The 19,051-nt window shown below is 55.0% G+C and overlaps 2 protein-coding genes across 2 annotated transcripts; both read left to right on the forward strand.

The window, feature by feature from the left end:
* The first annotated feature begins 528 nt into the window (after positions 1–528).
* LOC123392519 (ral guanine nucleotide dissociation stimulator-like) lies at positions 529–2,400 on the forward strand. Its single transcript, XM_045081809.1, has 4 exons — positions 529–771; positions 1,411–1,443; positions 1,827–1,948; positions 2,132–2,400. Exons 1-4 carry the CDS (start codon positions 688–690, stop codon positions 2,166–2,168), a joined length of 276 nt encoding a protein of 91 aa, XP_044937744.1. The 5' UTR covers positions 529–687; the 3' UTR covers positions 2,169–2,400.
* An 8,955-nt stretch (positions 2,401–11,355) lies between these two features.
* LOC123392544 (ral guanine nucleotide dissociation stimulator-like) lies at positions 11,356–19,050 on the forward strand (the record flags this gene model as incomplete). Its single annotated transcript, XM_045081984.1, has 9 exons — positions 11,356–12,055; positions 12,542–12,649; positions 14,108–14,292; positions 15,630–15,823; positions 15,996–16,333; positions 17,113–17,328; positions 17,697–17,800; positions 18,312–18,381; positions 18,997–19,050. Coding segments are annotated over exons 1-9 (1,407 nt in total), but the record flags the coding sequence as incomplete, so codon positions are not given.
* Position 19,051: the final 1 nt, after the last annotated feature.

Below are 19,051 nucleotides of genomic sequence, written 5' to 3' on the forward strand. Positions count from 1 at the left end.
GGGGGAGCTGAGATTGTTCTACAAGGACTCGTGGCATGCTTCAGGGGAATGGAGCGTCAGTATCAGCAGACGTAGGTCGGACGGCTAGGGTCTGCAGTCAAAGACGGTGGGCGCAAGGGGACTGAGGCTATTCTGCTCTCAAGGATCTTGTCCTTGGCCCCTCTAGACGCGGCCCTCGAATAAACTGGCCAGCCTGGTGAGGCAGCTGCAGAGAGCGCGGAAGGGGCTGCCCAAGAAGGTGAGTGTGCCTGAGGGACAGGGCCTCCAAGGCCAGGGGAGAGGGGCTCCTCCCTGAGGGCTAGAAGCATCCAGATCAGGACAGGTGGGACCTGCCACTCCAGCTCCACCTCCTGCCACCACAGTTGCTCAATGTCTTCTTCCCCCAGTGACCAGGAGGAAGTAGTCTAGCAGGCTGGGTAGAGAATGGATTTGGGGCTGGGGAGGGGCCCAGGGCTCCATAGCCAGGGGTTTTTTTTGAATTTCAAAAAGCAGGCCCTGGAGGGGATTAGGAGGAGTCTGATGTGTTCTGGGAGGGTGAGGGGAAAGCGAATCCAGGGGAAGCAACTAAGGGTCCTAGGCCCTTTTCCATGTGGGAAAGTGGGGTGGGCCAGGACGCTGAAGTCTTTTCGGGGAGGGCCCCTGTGGGCACCAGACAGCAGGGACTCATCCATCCCAAACCTACCCCTCATGACACAGGGTGTCGTCCCATACCTTGGCACTTTCCTCTGCGACCTGGTGGTGCTGGATACAGCAATGGAGGACTACCTGGAGGTGGGTGAGCCTGAGGATTGTGGAGGAGGGACCAGAGTCCTGAGGACAGGGAGCAGAGAGTCCCCGGACTGAGCCCTGAGCTCTGAGTCCTTCGGAGACCTCCCTTCCCCACAGCCTCACAGCCGCCCCTAAGAACTGGCATCTCTTGCCCATCTCAGTGCTGAGGGAAGGGACTCTGCGCCCATCTCCGTGCTGAGGGAAGGGAGTCTGCACCCAGACGGGTGGCCCAAGACTGGGCAAGCACCAGCGCATCCTGAAGGTGAAGCTGCATGCGCTCTGTGTGCATGGGCTGCAGCCTCTCCCTCAGACCTTGCCTGTCGGGGACAGTGAAGTCAGGACCCTGCACATCAGCCACACTTCAGGAGCCCAGCAGGCCCTGCCTGCCTGAGGCGTCTGCCGCTCCCTTCAGTCACCACAGACTGTTGTGCTGCAGGGGGCTGACCTGGAGCCCTTTCACCAGCCCCCAGTCTTCCTTCCTCTGGACCCCAGGGCTTGCCCTAACCCCAGTCTCATTGTGTGTGTGGCTTGGCGGCCCCCTCCTGGGTCCTGGCCTACGCGCAGCCTCAGAACGGGTGGGTGTAAGGTGCTAGGACTGACCGGGGGCCTCTTTCTGAAGGACAACGGTTGTCTGCTTTCCAGGGCAATGAGATCAACCACCGCAAAAAGAATAAGGTGAGCATACGTAGCCCAGGCTGTAGGGAAGGGCAGGCAACCCCCTATCAGAGACGCCCCTGGGAAGAACATTGCTTGGCTCCATCCACTCCCCTCCATCTCCCATTTCCTGGGACAGGTTGCTAAGAATGAAGTGCAGGACCCATCGAGTCAGTCAGTAGGGATCCAGAAGGGCATCAAGGAGAACTTCCCTTGATGGAGGAGGGGCTAATTCTACTAGCCTCTGAGAACAGTTTGGGACCAGATGAAGTTGCATGCAGGAGGGTGGTCATGTGTGCCAAGACCCAGGACCCGTCCCCTGTCCCGCTGCTCGGCCCTCACCTGGCCCTGTAGCTTCCCCACCCAGGCTCGGGGTGCATCCTGTGCCCTCTCTCCCGGCCCAGGAATACCGAGTCCTCACGGACATCATGCTGCTCCAGGCGGCGGCAGAGAATTACTGCCTAGAGCCCCAGCATCCATTCACGGCCTGGTTCTGGGCTGTGGAGCGGCTCAGCGAGGATGACAGGTGAGGCCCACTCAGGAGCTGGGTCAGGTGACGGCGGGGTGGACTGGACTCTTTCTGCTGGCCCCGCCTGGGATCCTCCTTCTAGGGCTCCCTGGGCAGCCAGACACCAGCTGTGGGAAAACCCTGGGAGGGACTCCTGAATGCCAGCTGCTGCTCAACTCACAGGTGTCCCTCTGTCCTTAGCTACACCCTGTCATGCCAGCTGGAGCCGCGGTCCTAGCTGGCCAGCAGAACACAAGCACCAGGACCACTGGCTACAGCCACCATCAGACCTGAACCCGTGCACACTGGCTGAGCCAAGGATTGCCCCTCGGCCCCTGGGCTACTTGTGGTGCACGAGCCCCATCCGCTGCTCAACACCCCTTCCTCTCCCCTACAGAATTACTTGTTCTGGAGGGGGCAATATTGAATATAAATAAAGGGTTGTTATTTAACCACAACAACAACAACAATAACAACAACAAAAAGGAATGAGAACCCTTGGGATTCAAGTTTTCTTACCAAAATAGTAATAGTAATAATAATAATAATAATAATAATAAAGGTTTTTATTTTCTCCTCTACCTGCCCACGTGTGCGTTTGGTTCTTTTATTTCCTACGGTAATGTACAACGTGTACAGACTCTCTTCTTCATTCCTGAACCCAGAAATCTTACAGAGTCAGCAGCTATTCAATGGGGCAGAAAGGAGAGGAGCCAGCCCTCCTCACTTCTGGTGGCACTACTCAATACTGGTGGCACCTCCAAATGCCGTTTCCTCAGAGGACAGGTTCATTTCTGTGTCAGGCATCTGGGCAAACAGCAGAGACAGCCCTCAGGACCCCTGAGATGGAGACGTTGCAGGTCCTTCCCCAGGAAGGCAACATACCCTGACCAGGAGAGTCCTGGAGAGTTCCTTCCCCTCCCCAGAACTATGTGCTGCCCAGGAGAGAGGGGCTGCTTCTCTCCCCTCTAAAGCAAGGAGGACGATGTCTTGCTTCCTTGGGGATATGCTATGTGTGCGTGTGCTTGTGTGGGTTTGGACCCAGTATTTGGGACTGACGGTTGTCGAGTTCAGTCTCCTGAATTGCATCAGCACGATGTAGGGAAAACACATGCAAAGAGATCCAACCCTGCCTGTGGAAGCTCCAAAACCTGAGGAAGATATTTTGTAAATGGAAGAAGGGCAGGCAGGACATCCCGTCCTCAGTTTCCCTATAGGCTCTCCAGGTTCACCCTTTACCAAGACTGGAATCCCCCTGGGATCCTTATCCAGGATCTCTGGATTCCTTTTCCCTGCTTCTTTTGGGTGAGGCTGGAGAAAAACTAAAGAAACTGGGAGGTGTCCCTGGCTCTATTCACATCTATGCTGACCGATTAGCTAGGATGTCCAGCCATCCTGCATTTCCTTACGCAGTTCTTGGCAAGGCCGTGGGGCCCTTCAGGCCCCTGACCCTCTTGGTCAGGTCCATGGTAGCCACTGCTCCCTGGCTGGGGCCTGATGGAGCAGAGATTGGTTCTCCCTTGCCAGGATAAAGGTTCGGATCCTTGACCAGAGAAACCCCACACTCTCCTGGCTGGCCAAGGGCACTGTCAGGTCCAGGTGGTTCTGAAGTCCCTGGTCTCCATCATCCACCAGGTGACACACCCATGTTCCACTCACTTGTCTGAAATGGGGAACTCGCCTGACACGGTAGACCAACACACACAGGGAATGTGAGCAGGGGGGAGAAGCATCTATCATGCAAATGGATGTGAAACGAAGCAAGGGTAGGAATCCTTCTCTCCAGACACAACAGACTCTGAACCGAAGGGGGGAGGTACGAAGCCACAGAGAAGGACACTACTTCCTCGCAAGGGAGGCCATGTAATAGGAGAGAACATCTCGAAATATGTAGACACGCACCAGGGGAGCACCCAAAGGCATCCAACAGTGCATAACAAATTAAGTCACCTTTGACAGCAGTACCATGCAGTGGGGGACTCTAACACCCCACATCTGCTAATGGACACAGGATCCAAACTGACAATCAACAAGGAATCTATGGCTTTGAGGGATGCACCCGTTTCAACACGTAGATGCAGAACCTTCCACCCTGAAACAGCAGCATCCGCAGTGCTTTCCAGTGCACATGGAACATTCTCCAGAGTAGATCACACGTTAGGGCACAACCCAAGTCTCAACAAACTCCAAGAGATGGATATCATCCCACGCATCTTTTCTCAGCACGATGCTACGGAACGCCAAATGAACCCTAAGAGCAACCCTGGAGAGACCACGAATCCATGGAAGTTCAATTACATGCTACCCAACCAGCACTGGGTCAACCCGGAATCCAAAGAGGATGTCCAAAATTACATGGAAGCAAAAGGACACGCCAAGGGTCCCCAACCTTGCAGATACAGCGCCAGGGAATCTAAGAAGACAGGATCCAGCACCACAAGAAAAATCCCCAATACCATCAGCTGACACATAAGGACCTAGCCAAAGCACAACACAGAGCTCCTGAGCAGTCGCTCAGCCTGGGCGAGTTGGAGCTCCTGCTGTTGGGTGCAGGCTTAGCTTCCATCTCGACTCTAAGTCCCAGCCTGGGGGGGGGTGTTCTTTCCTTTCTCCCAGAACCATCCCCACCAGGGCCACTGGGGAATCAACCCTTCAGGGGGTTCTCGGCAGAGAGAAATGGCCCAAAGGGCCCAGGAAACAACCACCCCTTCCCCGCTGGTGGATCAAGGTGGCCCATTCGCGTTCCCTCTGTGGAACATTCCACAGTGCTTTTGGGGGGACGACCCTCTCAGGCTCTGATGCCCAGGGTTTCTCGGCAAAGGGCAGATTCCGACTGAGTACCCCTGGGAGGGACCTGACACTCTGCACTTCCAGCATGCTCGCAGCTAATGCCCCGGCCACCTGTCCCCGGAGCACACGGAGAGACAACTTGCCAGCGGACCACTGGACAAAACGTCCTCTCTTTCACCACCAGGAAGAGATCGATGCGCAACCGTCTGGCAGCCACAAACAGGTGTTTGATTGTCAGGAAGATCAACAGCCAGGCAGGGCTTGGTCCACCCCCCCCACAGGCCTCTCCTCCTCCTCTTCTCCTCCAGAGTATAGGGAGGCAGGATGGCAGGAAAGACAGTTTGTTCAGTGGAAGCGAAATCCTGAGCTTGAGTCCCTTTCTCCCTAGTAGCCTGGGCACTCCTACGCTGCTTCCACTGTGGCCTCTGTGCAAGGCCATTCGAAACACCAGTGCTGGCTTGCCAAGTTCCGGGATACTGGGGGCAGAAAGCGATGGAACACAAGAGAGTCCCAGGGAAGTGACAACGGGTTTGGTCATGAAAGCTTGAAGCTGTCAAAGACCATCTCTTGCCCTATGTTCCCTTGGTCAGAAACCTTTCAGCAACCGCTCAGAGGAGAGACAGGCAGGTACAGAGCAGGGATGGGGAACCCTGGGAGCCACTGTGGACCGAACCTGGTGGTCTCTTCTCCACAATTCACACAGACCAAGATACAGACGGAAGACTTAACATCCGTGGGTGTTTTGTTAACATGGGCTTTGATTCATGTGTGACTTTCAGAAACAGAAAAGAATAAAGGGAATCAGGAAAGAGAGGCGATCAAAAAACACCGGCTCAAATATAGGGAACATACTGGTGGGAACCAGGTGGGCGGAGGGGTGGAAGTGGGGGGGGTGGGGATTAAGAAGACACTTACTGTGCTGAGCACGGAGTCACATACAGAACTCCTGAATCCCTACTCTTCAACTGAAACGACGAAAATACTCTACGTCCATTAGACTGTATTTTCAAAATTGTCTTTGAAAGGTGGGTATTAGGAGATGGAAGATGAGATTACGCTCTGAGAGTTTCCCAATCAGGTCTCCTCAGGCTGTACGTGAATGCACATTAAAGATCAGTGAAAGAGCCCAAAGACAAAAGTGACATCTGTTGATATGGAAAGGCCAGTGCCCACCTCTGTGATCACAGAAAAAACACACCTTCCTATGATATTGGCTGTCGTAAAAGCATTTCACCCACGTCCCCTTGGAGCTACGCTCCTCTGGTATTTCCATTCTACTTGGTTGTGTGTCCTCATGAAGTAGTTGAAGGAAATATTGCTACCCCGTGTTTGGTGGACTAAAGCAAAGCTGGCTATTTCTAGCCCCTGGAAGACTGGAGCTAGAGGGCCTTCTGGAAAACACTGCACAACTGGATCTCTCATCGTCTTCCAGAGAAGGAAAGGGAGGGGCCCCACAAGGGCACCAGGGGAACAGGAACACAGAGGAGGTTCTCCTGACACCAGCTTCAGGATCCCAACTCCCTGAGCAAGAATGAAGAACCCCCGTCCCCCCACACACAATGGACACATATCACTGGAATGGGTCAGTTCCCAGGAAAAGCGAAATGCGGCCAAACATGGAAAGGTACACAATAACCTCACTGAAAGAAAGCCCACTGGGATCCCCTGCCCTGGGTCTTAAGTTCCACCTATGCATGAAGCCATTTGATAATCACAGGGGAAGGGAGGGAAAACGGAATGGGAAGCCACCAGAGAGGGAGAAAAACGATGCGAGGCTCTTCCCTAAGAAACAAGCAGAGGAGCCTAACAAATAGCAGGGAGCACATGGGGAGTTAGAGAGGAGAAGGGAGTTGGGGAAAACTGGAAGGGGAGGTGAACCTTGAGAGACTATAGACTCTGGAAAACAATCTGAGGGTTTTGAAGGGGGGGGGGGGCGTGGGAGGGAGGGGGGGGTACCAGGTGGTGGGTATTATAGAGGGCACGGATTGCACGGAGCACTGGGGGTGGTGCAAAAATAATGAATACTGTTATGCTGAAAATAAAGAAAAATTAAATAAAAAAAAAAAAAGCAAAAAAGAAACAAGCAGAGGGTTGCTGGAGGGGAGGTGGGTGCGGGTATGGGACGATTCGGGCAGGAGCATAAAGGAGGGCATGCGATGGGATGAGCACTGGGGGCGAAACGCAACTGAGGAACAGCTGGGCACTACCTCGGAAGCTGAGGAGGTACTGTACGGTGGCTTACTGACTTTCCACAACAACAACAAAATACAATCCAAGGTTCTGTGTTCCCTTGATTTTCAATGTGGAAAATACGGGATGATTTCTTTTCTTCCCTCAAGCAAGGAAATGACATAGCCTATTCACGAGGAGGCAATGCTCAGGACATTCTACCCCTTTCAGCCCTAGAGAGGTTTTCAAACAGGCTTTCACCAGTTGCAGTCCTCATGCCCTTCTAGTCATTTCGGAGCACTCTTGACAGGGGGCAAACCCTTTTTTTCTTCAAGGTGACTCACCCCAAGCAGGTAATATCCCTACGTGCCACAGGAGCGACTACAGGTGCGCCCCCTCCATCCTTTCCGAGGGCCTCACTACAAGTTTTCCAGAAAGGTGGCATGGCATGAATAGTAGTGGCTGGAAGGTGGATGCTGCATGACATCCATCCCTTTGTTCACTTGAGGGATGACTAGGGGCAGGGTCTCCATCTCAGTCGTGGACGTGCCAGAGCTCTCCAGCTCCCCTTCAGACACGGCCCTGCCCTCTCTCCCATAGAAGAACCTGCAGAGAGAACTACGTGACCATGAACTGGGAACACACAACAACGGTACAAAGGTCTTACCTGAATTCAGCTCAGCATGGCAATGACAGACTGGTCCCTCTTGGAGGTTGTTCCCAGTGTCCTTGAGGCATTCGAACCCCTTCTTGGCGGCTGACTCCAGACAGTGGCTCACCTGTCACAGTGGCTCACGACAGAGGGATGAGAAGTTCCTCGGAGACAGGTGTCACACACACCACTATCATCACCCTTTGTCGTGGAAGAAGTCTATGTCCCTCGTCGGATTAAGAAACCCTTCAAACAGGACTGGAGCAGGGTGCAATAAAAGGCTCCCTTTGAAGAAGGGCTGAGCTTGGGGACATGTCCAGTCCTATGTCTCACTGCTGCCATCACCACACACAGTGCTGCCCCAAATGGGCAGGGTACCATTTCCAGTACACGGCTCCTGCTCGCCCACCGTACCTATTCCTATCATCGCGCCATCGCATCTGGTCAGGACCCCAGCATCAGGGGCCTGTGCGTCTCCAGTTCCTGCTGCTGCCTGCCTCCACCAGCGATCCTGTTTCATCTCTGAATTCCGAGCGCCGCGGCATCCATCTTCCTCACCTTCACAAAACAGGATTGCGCAATGATTTCATGGATACGGCCTGCAAGGCACAGGATGGAAAAGAAAAGGAAACTCACACACGGGACATTCAGGACACTTAAAATCTTTGTGACTTGAATGACGTTATCAACCAAGGGAAAGCACAGTCCAGAAGTCGGGAGAGCATGTTTGCAAACCATGGATCTGGCAGGTTCTCAATATCCACAATAGCGAGAGATCCCAGGAACTCAACAACATCAACAACAAAGAGAAAAACAAGTCAAATGTGATGTGTGAATGTACACATGGGCAAGAGACCTAACCTCAAAGCTATACGCAAGGAACGAAATTGCAAGCGATGAGATACCTTTATGCATCCATGAGGTTGGCTCCCCATGGAAAAAGAAAAACAAAACAAAACACAACAAAGCAAGCAAAGCAAAACAAAACAAAACACTCGGGAGAAAGGAAAAGACCAAGCCATGGCAAAGATAGAGAGAATTAGGAACCTTGCTGATTGGGTGTGGTAGGAATGTTTAAGGGTAGGGTTGTGAAATCAGTATGACAGCTCTTCCCAAAAATCGACTTTAGTGGGACACCTGGGTGGCTCAGTCTGTTGAGTGCCTGCCTTCGGCTCAGGTCACGGTCTCAGGATCCGGGGATGGAGTCCCGCATCGGGCTTCTTGCTCAGCCGGGAGCCTGCTTCTCCCCTGCCTGCTCTGCCTGCCACTTCTCCTGCTTCTGCATGCCTCTTTCTCATGCTGACAAATGAATGAATAAACTGTTTTTAAAAAATCAACTTTCGCACTACCGTGTGTTTTAGTACTTGCCCTTCTGTGCTAGGTACCCACATTCATGAACAGGATAGTGTGGTCCTGGAGACTTATCTGAGCACACCTTCTCATGGCAGCATGGTTCCTAAAAGCTAACCCATGAACGCAATCCAAGTATCTGTCCAGGGAGGAACAGATGTTGTATATACAGACGTTGGGATAGTATTCATTCGCTAAAGAGGACAAAAACATTGACATGCGCCACCCCGTGGGCGAACGTTGAGGAGGGTATGCTAAGTGAGAGGAGTATGCATGAAGATAACCAACTTTGACTCCACTCTGAGGACCTACCTAGAGTGGATTCCGAAGGACAGAAAGTAGAATGGTGTTTGCCAAGGGCTGGAAGGAGGCGCTCGCGGGAAGAGTCTGACGCACGCTAAAGAGCTTTAGATGGACAAGATGCCAAGGAGATGGGAAGGTGGGTTCCAGGGAGCTTGGACAAAGACATTAATGCTTTTTAAGACATTTAGAATGTACTCCGTGAACTTCATGGACTTCACGACCTAAAAATAAATTGCACTGAAAAGCTGCAAAGATGGAGAAATGAACACAGGACCACTTCATCTGGCCCTTTATACCCTTTCCAGGTAGGTCCTCTCTCAGCCATTCGACTTCTGCCATTTTCCTTGAGACAACATGGAGCCAACAAAATGTCCTTCTGTGCCTACTTCGAGGTTGAAAACCAGAATTGCCCCACCCGGGACAACTTTATGTGAGAAGGTATTTTTCAGAGTTAATTTCTTGAGGCCTGTTATTCCTTGATCATGTTTGGAAACAGAACCCAAACTGAACATTCTCCTTCGTCTGCTTGATTTTTCCTTCCCTGATTTTTTCCCCCCCCACTCAGAACCCATTGTTGATGCAAGGGCTTGGGGGTGTTCCTATGCCTGTCGTCATCTACTGACTTTAGCTTCTGCTGTTTCCAGTTTTGCTTACGTGTCATTCCTTTACCAAGTCAACTTTCCTGAGGCTCATTATGAATAGTAAAATATTTTCGGCCCCAGTTGGATTGAAAGAACTGACATCGAGCACTGTGCACGTCTCAGCTACACAACACAATGACTTCATTTTCCTAGGCCCTAAAAGGATGACCAGAATAAGTGGTGTTCACAAGGATTCTTGACCATGGGGGTGGGCGCAGGGAGTTCTTGGACATATTCCTTGGCTGTCTAGGAGTATGTTCCCAGGCGTGGAACTCTGGGATCCTACGGTAGATTGTTGGTTGGGAGCATAGGAGCTAACAAATGCCGGTGAGGACACGGAGAACAGGGAACCCTTGGACACCATCCGTGGGAATGCACACTGGGACAAGTCACTGTGCAACACAGTATGGAGGGTCCCACAGTCTAGAGATGGACCAACGCACCAAACAGTGCCATGCGAAAGAAAAGAGCAAGCGTTCCGTGAGACAAACGAAGAATACTCTGAAAGAAGGCTGCAGAGTCATTGGAGAGAAAAGGCCCGAAAGGCCTCACTGAGGGGGACAGCGCTGAGGACAGAATGAAAACAAGGGAGCTAGTCCCGCACAAGTCTGGCTGCCCTGTGTCATGAAGAGGGAAGGCACCTCTGCCTTAGAGCCTCACTACCAGAAGAGCTGGGTTGGCCAGAGGACATGAAAGAGGCATCCAGTGTGGCTGGAGAGCAACTGGGAGCAGAGCAGAGGGTAGTGAGGAAGGCAGGGACAGGGCCTCAGGCCTGGGAGACAGGTAGCGATCTCTTGTCCCTCTGCAACGGCATTGCCCCAATACCCTGCATCTTCAAATGCACGGACTGAATGCCCCCACGGTTGTTGCAGCAGAAGAGGAATGGAGGCACCATTTCGCATGCTTCCTCCACATCACCATACTTGTGAGCCCGTGGTTGTGACTGAGGCTGGACTAGCAGAGGATTTTCCCCAACTTAGCACCCATCATTCGGGGAGCCATTCAACTCAGAATCTGAGTTTCTGGGCGCATGTTGGCCTTGCCACTGCCTCCGTTCCTGGCACTGTGAGCCTCGATGGATGGCAGCCCCAACCATCTGGGCATGCTTTTCGCTTCAGAGTCCGAGAAGAAAAGGGGAACAAGGGAGAAGTGGACCATGAGCAAAGAAACTAGGAAAGTGCGAAACTCCTTGCCTGACATCTAGAGAAACACGAGGCATGTTATTTCATCACGTTGAGTAAGTACATCGTGTGGCTCAGAAGCCACTCGCTAACCACCCAGAGCTTGGAGAGTGATGCCTCCACCACAGGTCAGGATCCCTGGGAGCCACTGTGAAGGCTGCTCCCCTCATATACCAGAACGAGGGAAAGAGGTCTCATTCTAAAGCTATGTGGGAAACAACTGAACCGTTTCACTACCGAGGATGACCAAGTCTGCATCTGCGTGCATTTCCACCCCATCATGGTGCCCCATTATAATGACGCCAAGAGAGAAAAAGGGACGGTTCCAAAAAACGACACAAAGCCGGGACCCAGGCCTCCTCGGAGTGTTCCTCCAGGCCACGTCCCACCCCTTCCTGAAATTCATCTGGCCTTCTATGTGTGCCTCTGATTCCCGTGACACCGTCGCACACATACCACAAATACGGTCTACATACACCCTAAGATGTCCCAAGGAACTAGATTCTCCCTGGTCCCCACTATGCAGGTTGGGAATGTGGGCACTAGGGGAGACACACAATGACTGAGGACACAGGAGTGGGAAAGGACAGAGAACAAACGTCTGACTTCAGCTCTGTCTCCTGAAAGGGAGGACCTGAGTGCCAATTCCAGAGCATGGTGCCTCTGGCACTTTTGGCTCATAGTGTACAGTCCCGGGGAAGAGAGGTCAAGAGTCAAGTGAAGGGGCTGCAGAGAGGGGGTGACTTTAAGAAGGGCCCCAGGTATTAGAATCCTGAAAGCGTGACCTCATATTCTTCATGATAGGCCCCAACCGAACTTAGAACTCTGGTAACCAGGCACCCACTTTCAAAGGGCAACCTGCTCTCCAGCACACTTGAGTGGAGACCTTCGACAGAACACCATGTTCAGTTGTTGTCTTCCTACTTCCAGGGGTGCTGGGCCCACGGGAGCCCAGAGCCAGAGACATTACTGCAGTTGCAGACAGTGCTTCAGCCCTCTTTTCCGAAGCTTCTGGTCATGGGGCCGGAGACACCAACAGGTAACACAAGGCAGCTCGGGGCAGCCCACTGGAGAGCGGGCAACAACTGTGGTCCCACCTCAGCGGGCACACACCACTGTCCCTTACTGTGTGGGAGCGCGTCTCTCTCTCTCTCTCTCTCTGTGTGTGTGTGTGTGTGTGTGTGTGTGTGTGTGCTTGTAGAAGTGGGGACAGGGGATGAGGGATATGCCCTTCCTGGGCAGAAGCAAGCTGCCTGGTGTTGGAGGCTGGACCCATCTGTCATGTTCATACCCCAGGTCATAGCAGGCTGGATGAAAAGGGGAGGGCTGACACAATGATAAGGCTCATGGTAGTCATGAGCCTTAGAGTGTCCTCTGGCTACCTCCTTGCTCGATGTCTTTTCAGCCATCCCTCTTAGCCTGAACTGGAGAACACGATGTCTAGTGGGGGTGTCCCCTGGTGGCAATGTTCCGGGAGGCTGCTAATGGCTCTTGGCCCTGTGTCTATGGGGCACTGCATTTTCAGAGCTGCACCCCAGAGACTGTGAATGAGCTGGCTGGGGACTTCAACGACTCCAACTCGCTGGACAAGGGTCAGGTGTCCCAGGCCACCCAGGATCAGTGCTGCTCTGAGGTGAGAATAGGAAGAAGCTCCTCCACACCCAGGGCCCCCATGCAACGATGGGGACAAACCTGGGGCCTTCCCAGAGTGTTTCCACTTGACTATTCCACCGGCCCCACCCCAGAGTAACCCACACCTCCGCACATATGCCACACCTATGAGTAAGTAAGGGAGGAAGACACTCTTCACCTACGTGGGACTGGTAGACAATAGAGTGAATGCTTTCCGTGGCATGGGGGGGGGGGGGAAGTTGTTTTGTTTTCTTTCCTCTGGCCTTGTGTTGCTTTTCACGAAGCCATGAGTATCTGGGCCTTTTCCCACGGGTTTTACGATTTTCCCTACTCATGCCAGCTAAGCTGTGGAGAACCCAGCTGGGTTCTGGAGAACTGGCCCACGCCCTTCTAAATCCTCATGCCAGATAGGGTGATTGAACCTACCAAAGGGCCGGTGGGATCAAGCCATTCTACAGGTCTTTCTGGAATGTATCATCTCTCAGAACACATCGAATCCTAGGAGGTCCACCAGCTCACAGGCTCTTTCCCTCTAGGTCCTCACAGTCCCCCCTAAAGGACGTGGTCTGCCACAGTGACTCGGTCTAGCATTGCTGCTGGAACTTGACGTGACTCAAATTGCTTGCCCATTGCAGCAATGCTGCAAGGAACGGGCACCTCAAGGGTCCTCACAGATGATTTGGGTCACTCCATCTGCCAGACCGTAGACCCAAAGATTGGGTGGAAGGCCTCCGATGCCTCCTGGCCCAGGTAGCTGGCTCTGGCATGAGCTGCTGCAAGGCTTCAGCTACTCCACCTCCCTTGACAAGCAGCAGGGACCTCAGGCCACCAACAACATCCAGTCCTGGTCTGGGGTGAGAACGGGCCCAGGTTCATGGCCAGTCTCAGGACCCAGAGATGACCGGGGCCAGGCCACAACCCAGACTAGACACAACTGGCTGCCCTGGGGCCTGCCAAGGAAGGTGGTTTCCCCCTGAACCTTTCTGCCCCTGACAGCAACAGGCCAAACCGCATCAGCATAGGCGAAATGCCATGCAGCCCATGCTTTGGACAGATCTCAGACCCAACGCGGATGATCTTGAGCAGGCTTGGAGATTCTCAACCTCTCTTTTGTCCTCTCGACAGCAGGGCTCCTTCCTCAGGACTCCATGGCATACACATACAGATCTTCATACAGGCTGGGAAGAGACAGACAGGCTATTGCTGTCCAGCTAACCACACATGTTGAAGGCACCAGTACATTTAAGCCTAGATGGGTCCTTTGGAGGTTGCTTTTAGGTTTTCAGCCAAGAACCTTTTTTCTGGGTGGGCACACAAGTCCCTCGTCGTCTTGCCCAAGTTCCCAAAGGGATGGGAGGATGCAGTCTGAGCTCCAGACCCTGCTCTTCCTGGGGCTTCACGGCGTTGAAGCTGACTATGTTGCTCCCCACCCCGCCCCCTTGTCTGCCTGCTGGAAAAGGCATCATCCCTGTCCCCGGACGAGGCCTGCACGATGCTGGCGCTCAGAGAAGGCGCAGTGCAGAGATGGGGACATTCCCTGCTGCTATCCTTCCCGGATAGAAGCCTCTCAAACGTCACCACCATGTGCTCCATCTATCAGATGTTCACGTCAGCCCAGCAGGTCCTGGATCAGCAGTTCCCGAGGTGAGTGCCCACCCCATAGCCAGCACAAGGGGGAGCCTTCCGTCTACTAGTTGTAGGTCTTGGGAATGTCACTGCACCTCTCTGACTTTCCCTCTCCTGTCCGGAAAAGTGGAGGTGCTAAGAGGATGAACCTCGTAGGGCGACTGCAGGGAGTCATGGGAGGAAACATGGCACGCGCCTCTCTGGGGCCCGGCTCTGCAGAAAGGGCTGCTGGACATGCTGGGCATCTTCGCGCTGAACATTTCCCTCTCCAGGGAAGACGCGTTCAGGCTCAACCCTCACAGGCCTGTGGTCCTTCTGGGTCTGTAGAAAGGAAACGGAAAGCTGGCAGCTTGCCTATTGGCAAAGGACCTCTGAGATGCCATCTAGCTGCTCCTGACTGTGGTCCTTTATGTGCCCAGGTCGAGGGGACACTGGGAGCAGGCAGAGCAGCCCAAGGGCCACTCAGGATTTGCAAAGTCTTGTTTGGGATGATTTCATTCAATCATGGCTCTTAAGCACCTAGGAATGCAGGCACTCTCTAGTCACCAAGAGCAGTGAATGGGTAACGTAGAGACAATGTCTGGGTCTCCATTCTCGTCCCAGGGTCACATAGGCACTCTCCACATCCTAAGCACGCATGTCTAGCGTTCATCAGATGGGGCATCTCTGTGACCTACTCTAGGGAAGAATGGATCCACCTCTCTTGGGACCACGAGGATGCACCTCTACGATCAAGGAAGAACAGGATAGGTCTTTGGGTGCCAGAGGAGGTCCTGCTGCCTCCACAGAGCAGGGTGGGAGGCGACAGGGGATGTTGCTGGCGAGGGATGTTCGGAACCATGGATCTCCCAGGACTCTCGATTTCCACGGGAGAGCTCAGTGGGGCGGCTTCCTCTGAAGAAGCCAAAGAGTCCGAGAGAGGTGTGGACGGGATGCCAAGCACTCTGGGAAGCAGAGCCCATTGTGGGCTGAGTTGGTGCCTACAACAGCCATCCCTTGGATGGTCCATTCTTGCTCCGCCTGCCCCTATCCATACCCACCTCCGCCGACCACCGCCAGTGGGGCCAAGGACAGAAAGGGTGGGGACCGGACCACTCAGCCGTCGGCCTCCAACCAAAGCCCAGACACTGGTCCGCAGGGAGGATGCATGACTGAGGGGCCAAAGGACAGACCTATGGGAGGTCCCTCCCTCATCCCACGTGGTCAGCAGTCAGCAAGGACAGCTCCAGAGGGGTTGCACGTGGGCTGGCGCCATTCTGTGGGGCCCACACCGAAAGAATGGTGCTGTGGGAGTAGCGTGGAAAAGGAAGGGCAGGCCAGGTCTCTGACTCTGCCCCACATTTGACTTTCCCCAGCACTCTGTGTCCCATCTTGGGAACCTGGCCCGAGCAGACACGGCAGGATATCGGGCAGTCCCTGCACACTGCCCATGTGGAGGTCAAGGGGGCCTATGTGCACGTCACGTGGCATGACCGGGACCTGAACACCCATGCCCCCGTTCCGCTGAGGCAGCGGCAACTTCTGCAGCTCACAGAGGCTGAGGCGGAGGGTAAGGGGCATTGCAAGCTGGGAAGGCCATCTGGGATGGGGCTCATGGGCTGGGTATTCCTTGAAAGGCCACGGGGTCCGTCCTGTTCAGGGAAAGGCACATGGAGTGTCAGTGATGTGGCTGAATCGTTCCCCTTACTCCCCCCCCGTGTCCGCTATGCGACGCGTTCCAGCAGCTGAGCCGGCCAAAGAGCCTCCCATGGAGCGAGAGGCAACCCTGGCTCTGCATCAGCCATCACCTTCAGGGTCCGAGCCAGCCTCCCCTCCACCGGCTGCTCCAGAACTGGAACAGGGGCTCCTAGGTTACGGATGGTCGCCGGGTCCTGAGGCACAGACGGCTGGGCCATCGGCTTGCCTGGGAGTTTGCACGCCAGCTGTCTCAGCTGCCACTGAGCCCACTCCAGCCGCAGAGGCATCCTGCCAACCCAAGAAGCGGCTCAAAGAGAAGGAGCCTGACCTCCTGGACTTCCCTCCCAAGCTGGTGGCAGAGCAGCTCACCTACATGGATGCGGTGAGCAGCTGGGCCCCCAGGGCAGGAGGGCAGGGCCGGCTTTTCTTCTGCTCTCCGCTGCCCTATACCGGCTTTTCCCTGATGTGGACTCCTAGGATATAGGGCCAGATCTCAGCTGCAGCCCTAACCGACCGGGGAAACCCATCAGGGTTTTTTAGACCTGAGCTTTCACTGTCCAGCTGCGGACTGTGGAGACAGGCACGGAGAAGGACTGAGGCAGAGGTACCACGCAGATGCAATGAGTCAGAAGCGAGAGCCCGTAAATGGGAAGGCTCTGGTCCCCCGCGGGGAGGAGGGCAGCTCCCTGGGTGCAATCCCGTCCACGGGTCGCCCCCACCCATCTGCCTGGGAGCCTGAGCACCATCAAACCGGGCTTAGGCATCTGATGCGTCCTGAAGGACAGGCTAGACACGGAAAGCCATGCTTTCAGCCACCAGGTGACAATGGGCACCTGAAAGGAGACAGGGACCGCAGGGAGGAGCATTTGGAGGAGGAGATGCCCCCTTGGGAGCACCACCTGGAGCGGCCCCCTGGACATGGAATGATCAGGGTGCACACGCCTTCCTCCCTTCCCTTGCCTCTCTTGGCTCCTGGGGCATCCCGCACTGGCTTCCCTCGGAGAAGAAGAGGGGCATGAAGTCCAGGCTCTCTAAGCAGGCTCCGGCCACATTCGCAGCCTCCTGAGCTCCCAGCTCTGACCTGGGACCCCTCCCGAGGACATGAGCCTTGCATGGGCGAACATGTGTGTGGGGCTCAACACACCTCCCCCTGTCCCCTAGGAGCTGTTCAAGAAGGTGGTGCCCCATCAGTGCCTGGGCTCCGTCTGGTCCCGGAGGAACAGGCCTGGCAACGAGCACCTGGCACCCACAGTCCGGGCCACCATCGCCCAGTTCAATGCTGTGGCCAGCTGCATCGTCACCACGTGCCTTGGCGACCCAAGCATGACAGCCCGGGACAGGGCCGTGGTGGTGGGCCACTGGATCCGGGTGGCCAAGGTATGCTGTGGGAGGCCCAGCTCCCTGAGGCTCTCCTGAGCCTCGGGAACTGCTCTTCTGTCTTGCTCCCTTCTCAGGGCTGAAGGCCCTGCTCTAAGGCCTGTGGTCCCTAGGCTCTTCCTCCCGGGGGCATGGCCCAACGTTGGGACGCTCAGTTCCCACGTGACTCCTCCTTTGCAGTGAGGGAAAATCCTCCCTCTCGCCAGCGCCAGCAGTGTTCCTCTTTAGGGCTGACCTGTGCCCTTCTGCAGCTCCCTGGACATCAGCTTCACCCGTGGGGGAGCCCTAAACCGAGGGGGGCACTAAAGCTCTCGAGCATCTGGGGCTCCTGCTCTCCCACTGACAGCTCCTTCTCTTCCCTCCCCCAGGCCTGTCAGATCCTAGGGAACTACTCCTCCCTGCGTGCCATCCTGGCGGCTCTGCAGAGTGCCTCCATCCACCGCCTGCAGAGGACATGGGACAACGTTTCCAGGTGAGGAGGCTTCTCTGCAGGAGGGACCAGGATGGAGGCGGGATCTCCCACAGGCCTGTCCTTTGCCCCCCTCAGTCAGCTTGGACCTCCTGGGAGGCAGCAAACCCCGACCAAAGGACCTGGGCCCGGGGCTGCTCCTCTCAGCCTTCCTGGGGAACAGGCCACCAGGCCTCTTGCTTGAGAAATCCAATGTCCTCCATGCCCCACCCTGGCCTCAGCTGAATCCCATATTTCCACGTGGTGACTTGGCAGCCACTGAAGTCTCTGCCCATGGTTCAGCCAGAACCCCACCCAAACCGAGCTGTTCAATTAAGCTGGGAAGGGACGCCCAGGGGGACGCCCAGGAGAAACTCCCTCCCATGTCCTACGAAGATCCCAGTGCTCAGAGCAGCCCAGAGCAAACCCTCAGCCAGCCCCGTGGACATGCGGGGCTTCTCCAAGAAAAGGGACTCGCACTCTACCCTGCCACCTTAGGACTCCCCTGAGCCTAACTTCTTTCCCTCTCTTCCAGGAAGAGCTTCCGAACATTCCAAAAGCTCTGCAGAGAAGACAACCCCCAGGGCAGGGAACTACTCATCAAGGTAGCACGGGAGGTGCAGGGCTCCAAGGACAGGAGAGGGGTGTGAGGAGGCATGATCCTGTGTGGATGAAGTAGGGAATGGCCTGAAGCATTCCTCGGGGAGCAGAAGCCTTTGGCAGGAATGTGCTGACAGCCTGGGCTGAAGATTCCCCCTGGGGCTGGGGACAAGCGGGTGCTGCCCATCCACACTCCCTAGGCTAGATTTCAGGTCTCTCTGTGTCCACCGAGAAGGTCCACCTGGGGGCCCACATGAACGCGGACAGCCCAGAGGACAGGCCCCTGCTCACAGATGGGGTGGGGATGGGTTGTGGGCCACAAAAATGATGATCCTAAGAGGATCCTGAGTGCTCAGGAGACCACAGGAGGTAGGTGGAGTTCCCCCTTCTGCCCATGGGAAAAACAGGCTCAGGGAGGCCAGGCTCCAAGCTCCAGGTCCCCCATGGACTGAATGGGGGAGCTGAGATTGTTCTACAAGGACTCGTGGCATGCTTCAGGGGAATGGAGCGTCAGTATCAGCAGACGTAGGTCGGACGGCTAGGGTCTGCAGTCAAAGACGGTGGGCGCAAGGGGACTGAGGCTATTCTGCTCTCAAGGATCTTGTCCTTGGCCCCTCTAGACGCGGCCCTCGAATAAACTGGCCAGCCTGGTGAAGGCAGCTGCAGAGAGCGCGG

Source organism: Mustela putorius, unplaced genomic scaffold (genome assembly GCF_011764305.1).
Source record: "Mustela putorius furo isolate JIRA1106 unplaced genomic scaffold, ASM1176430v1.1 tig00000585_pilon_pilon_pilon, whole genome shotgun sequence".
NCBI classification, from domain to species: domain Eukaryota; kingdom Metazoa; phylum Chordata; class Mammalia; order Carnivora; family Mustelidae; genus Mustela; species Mustela putorius.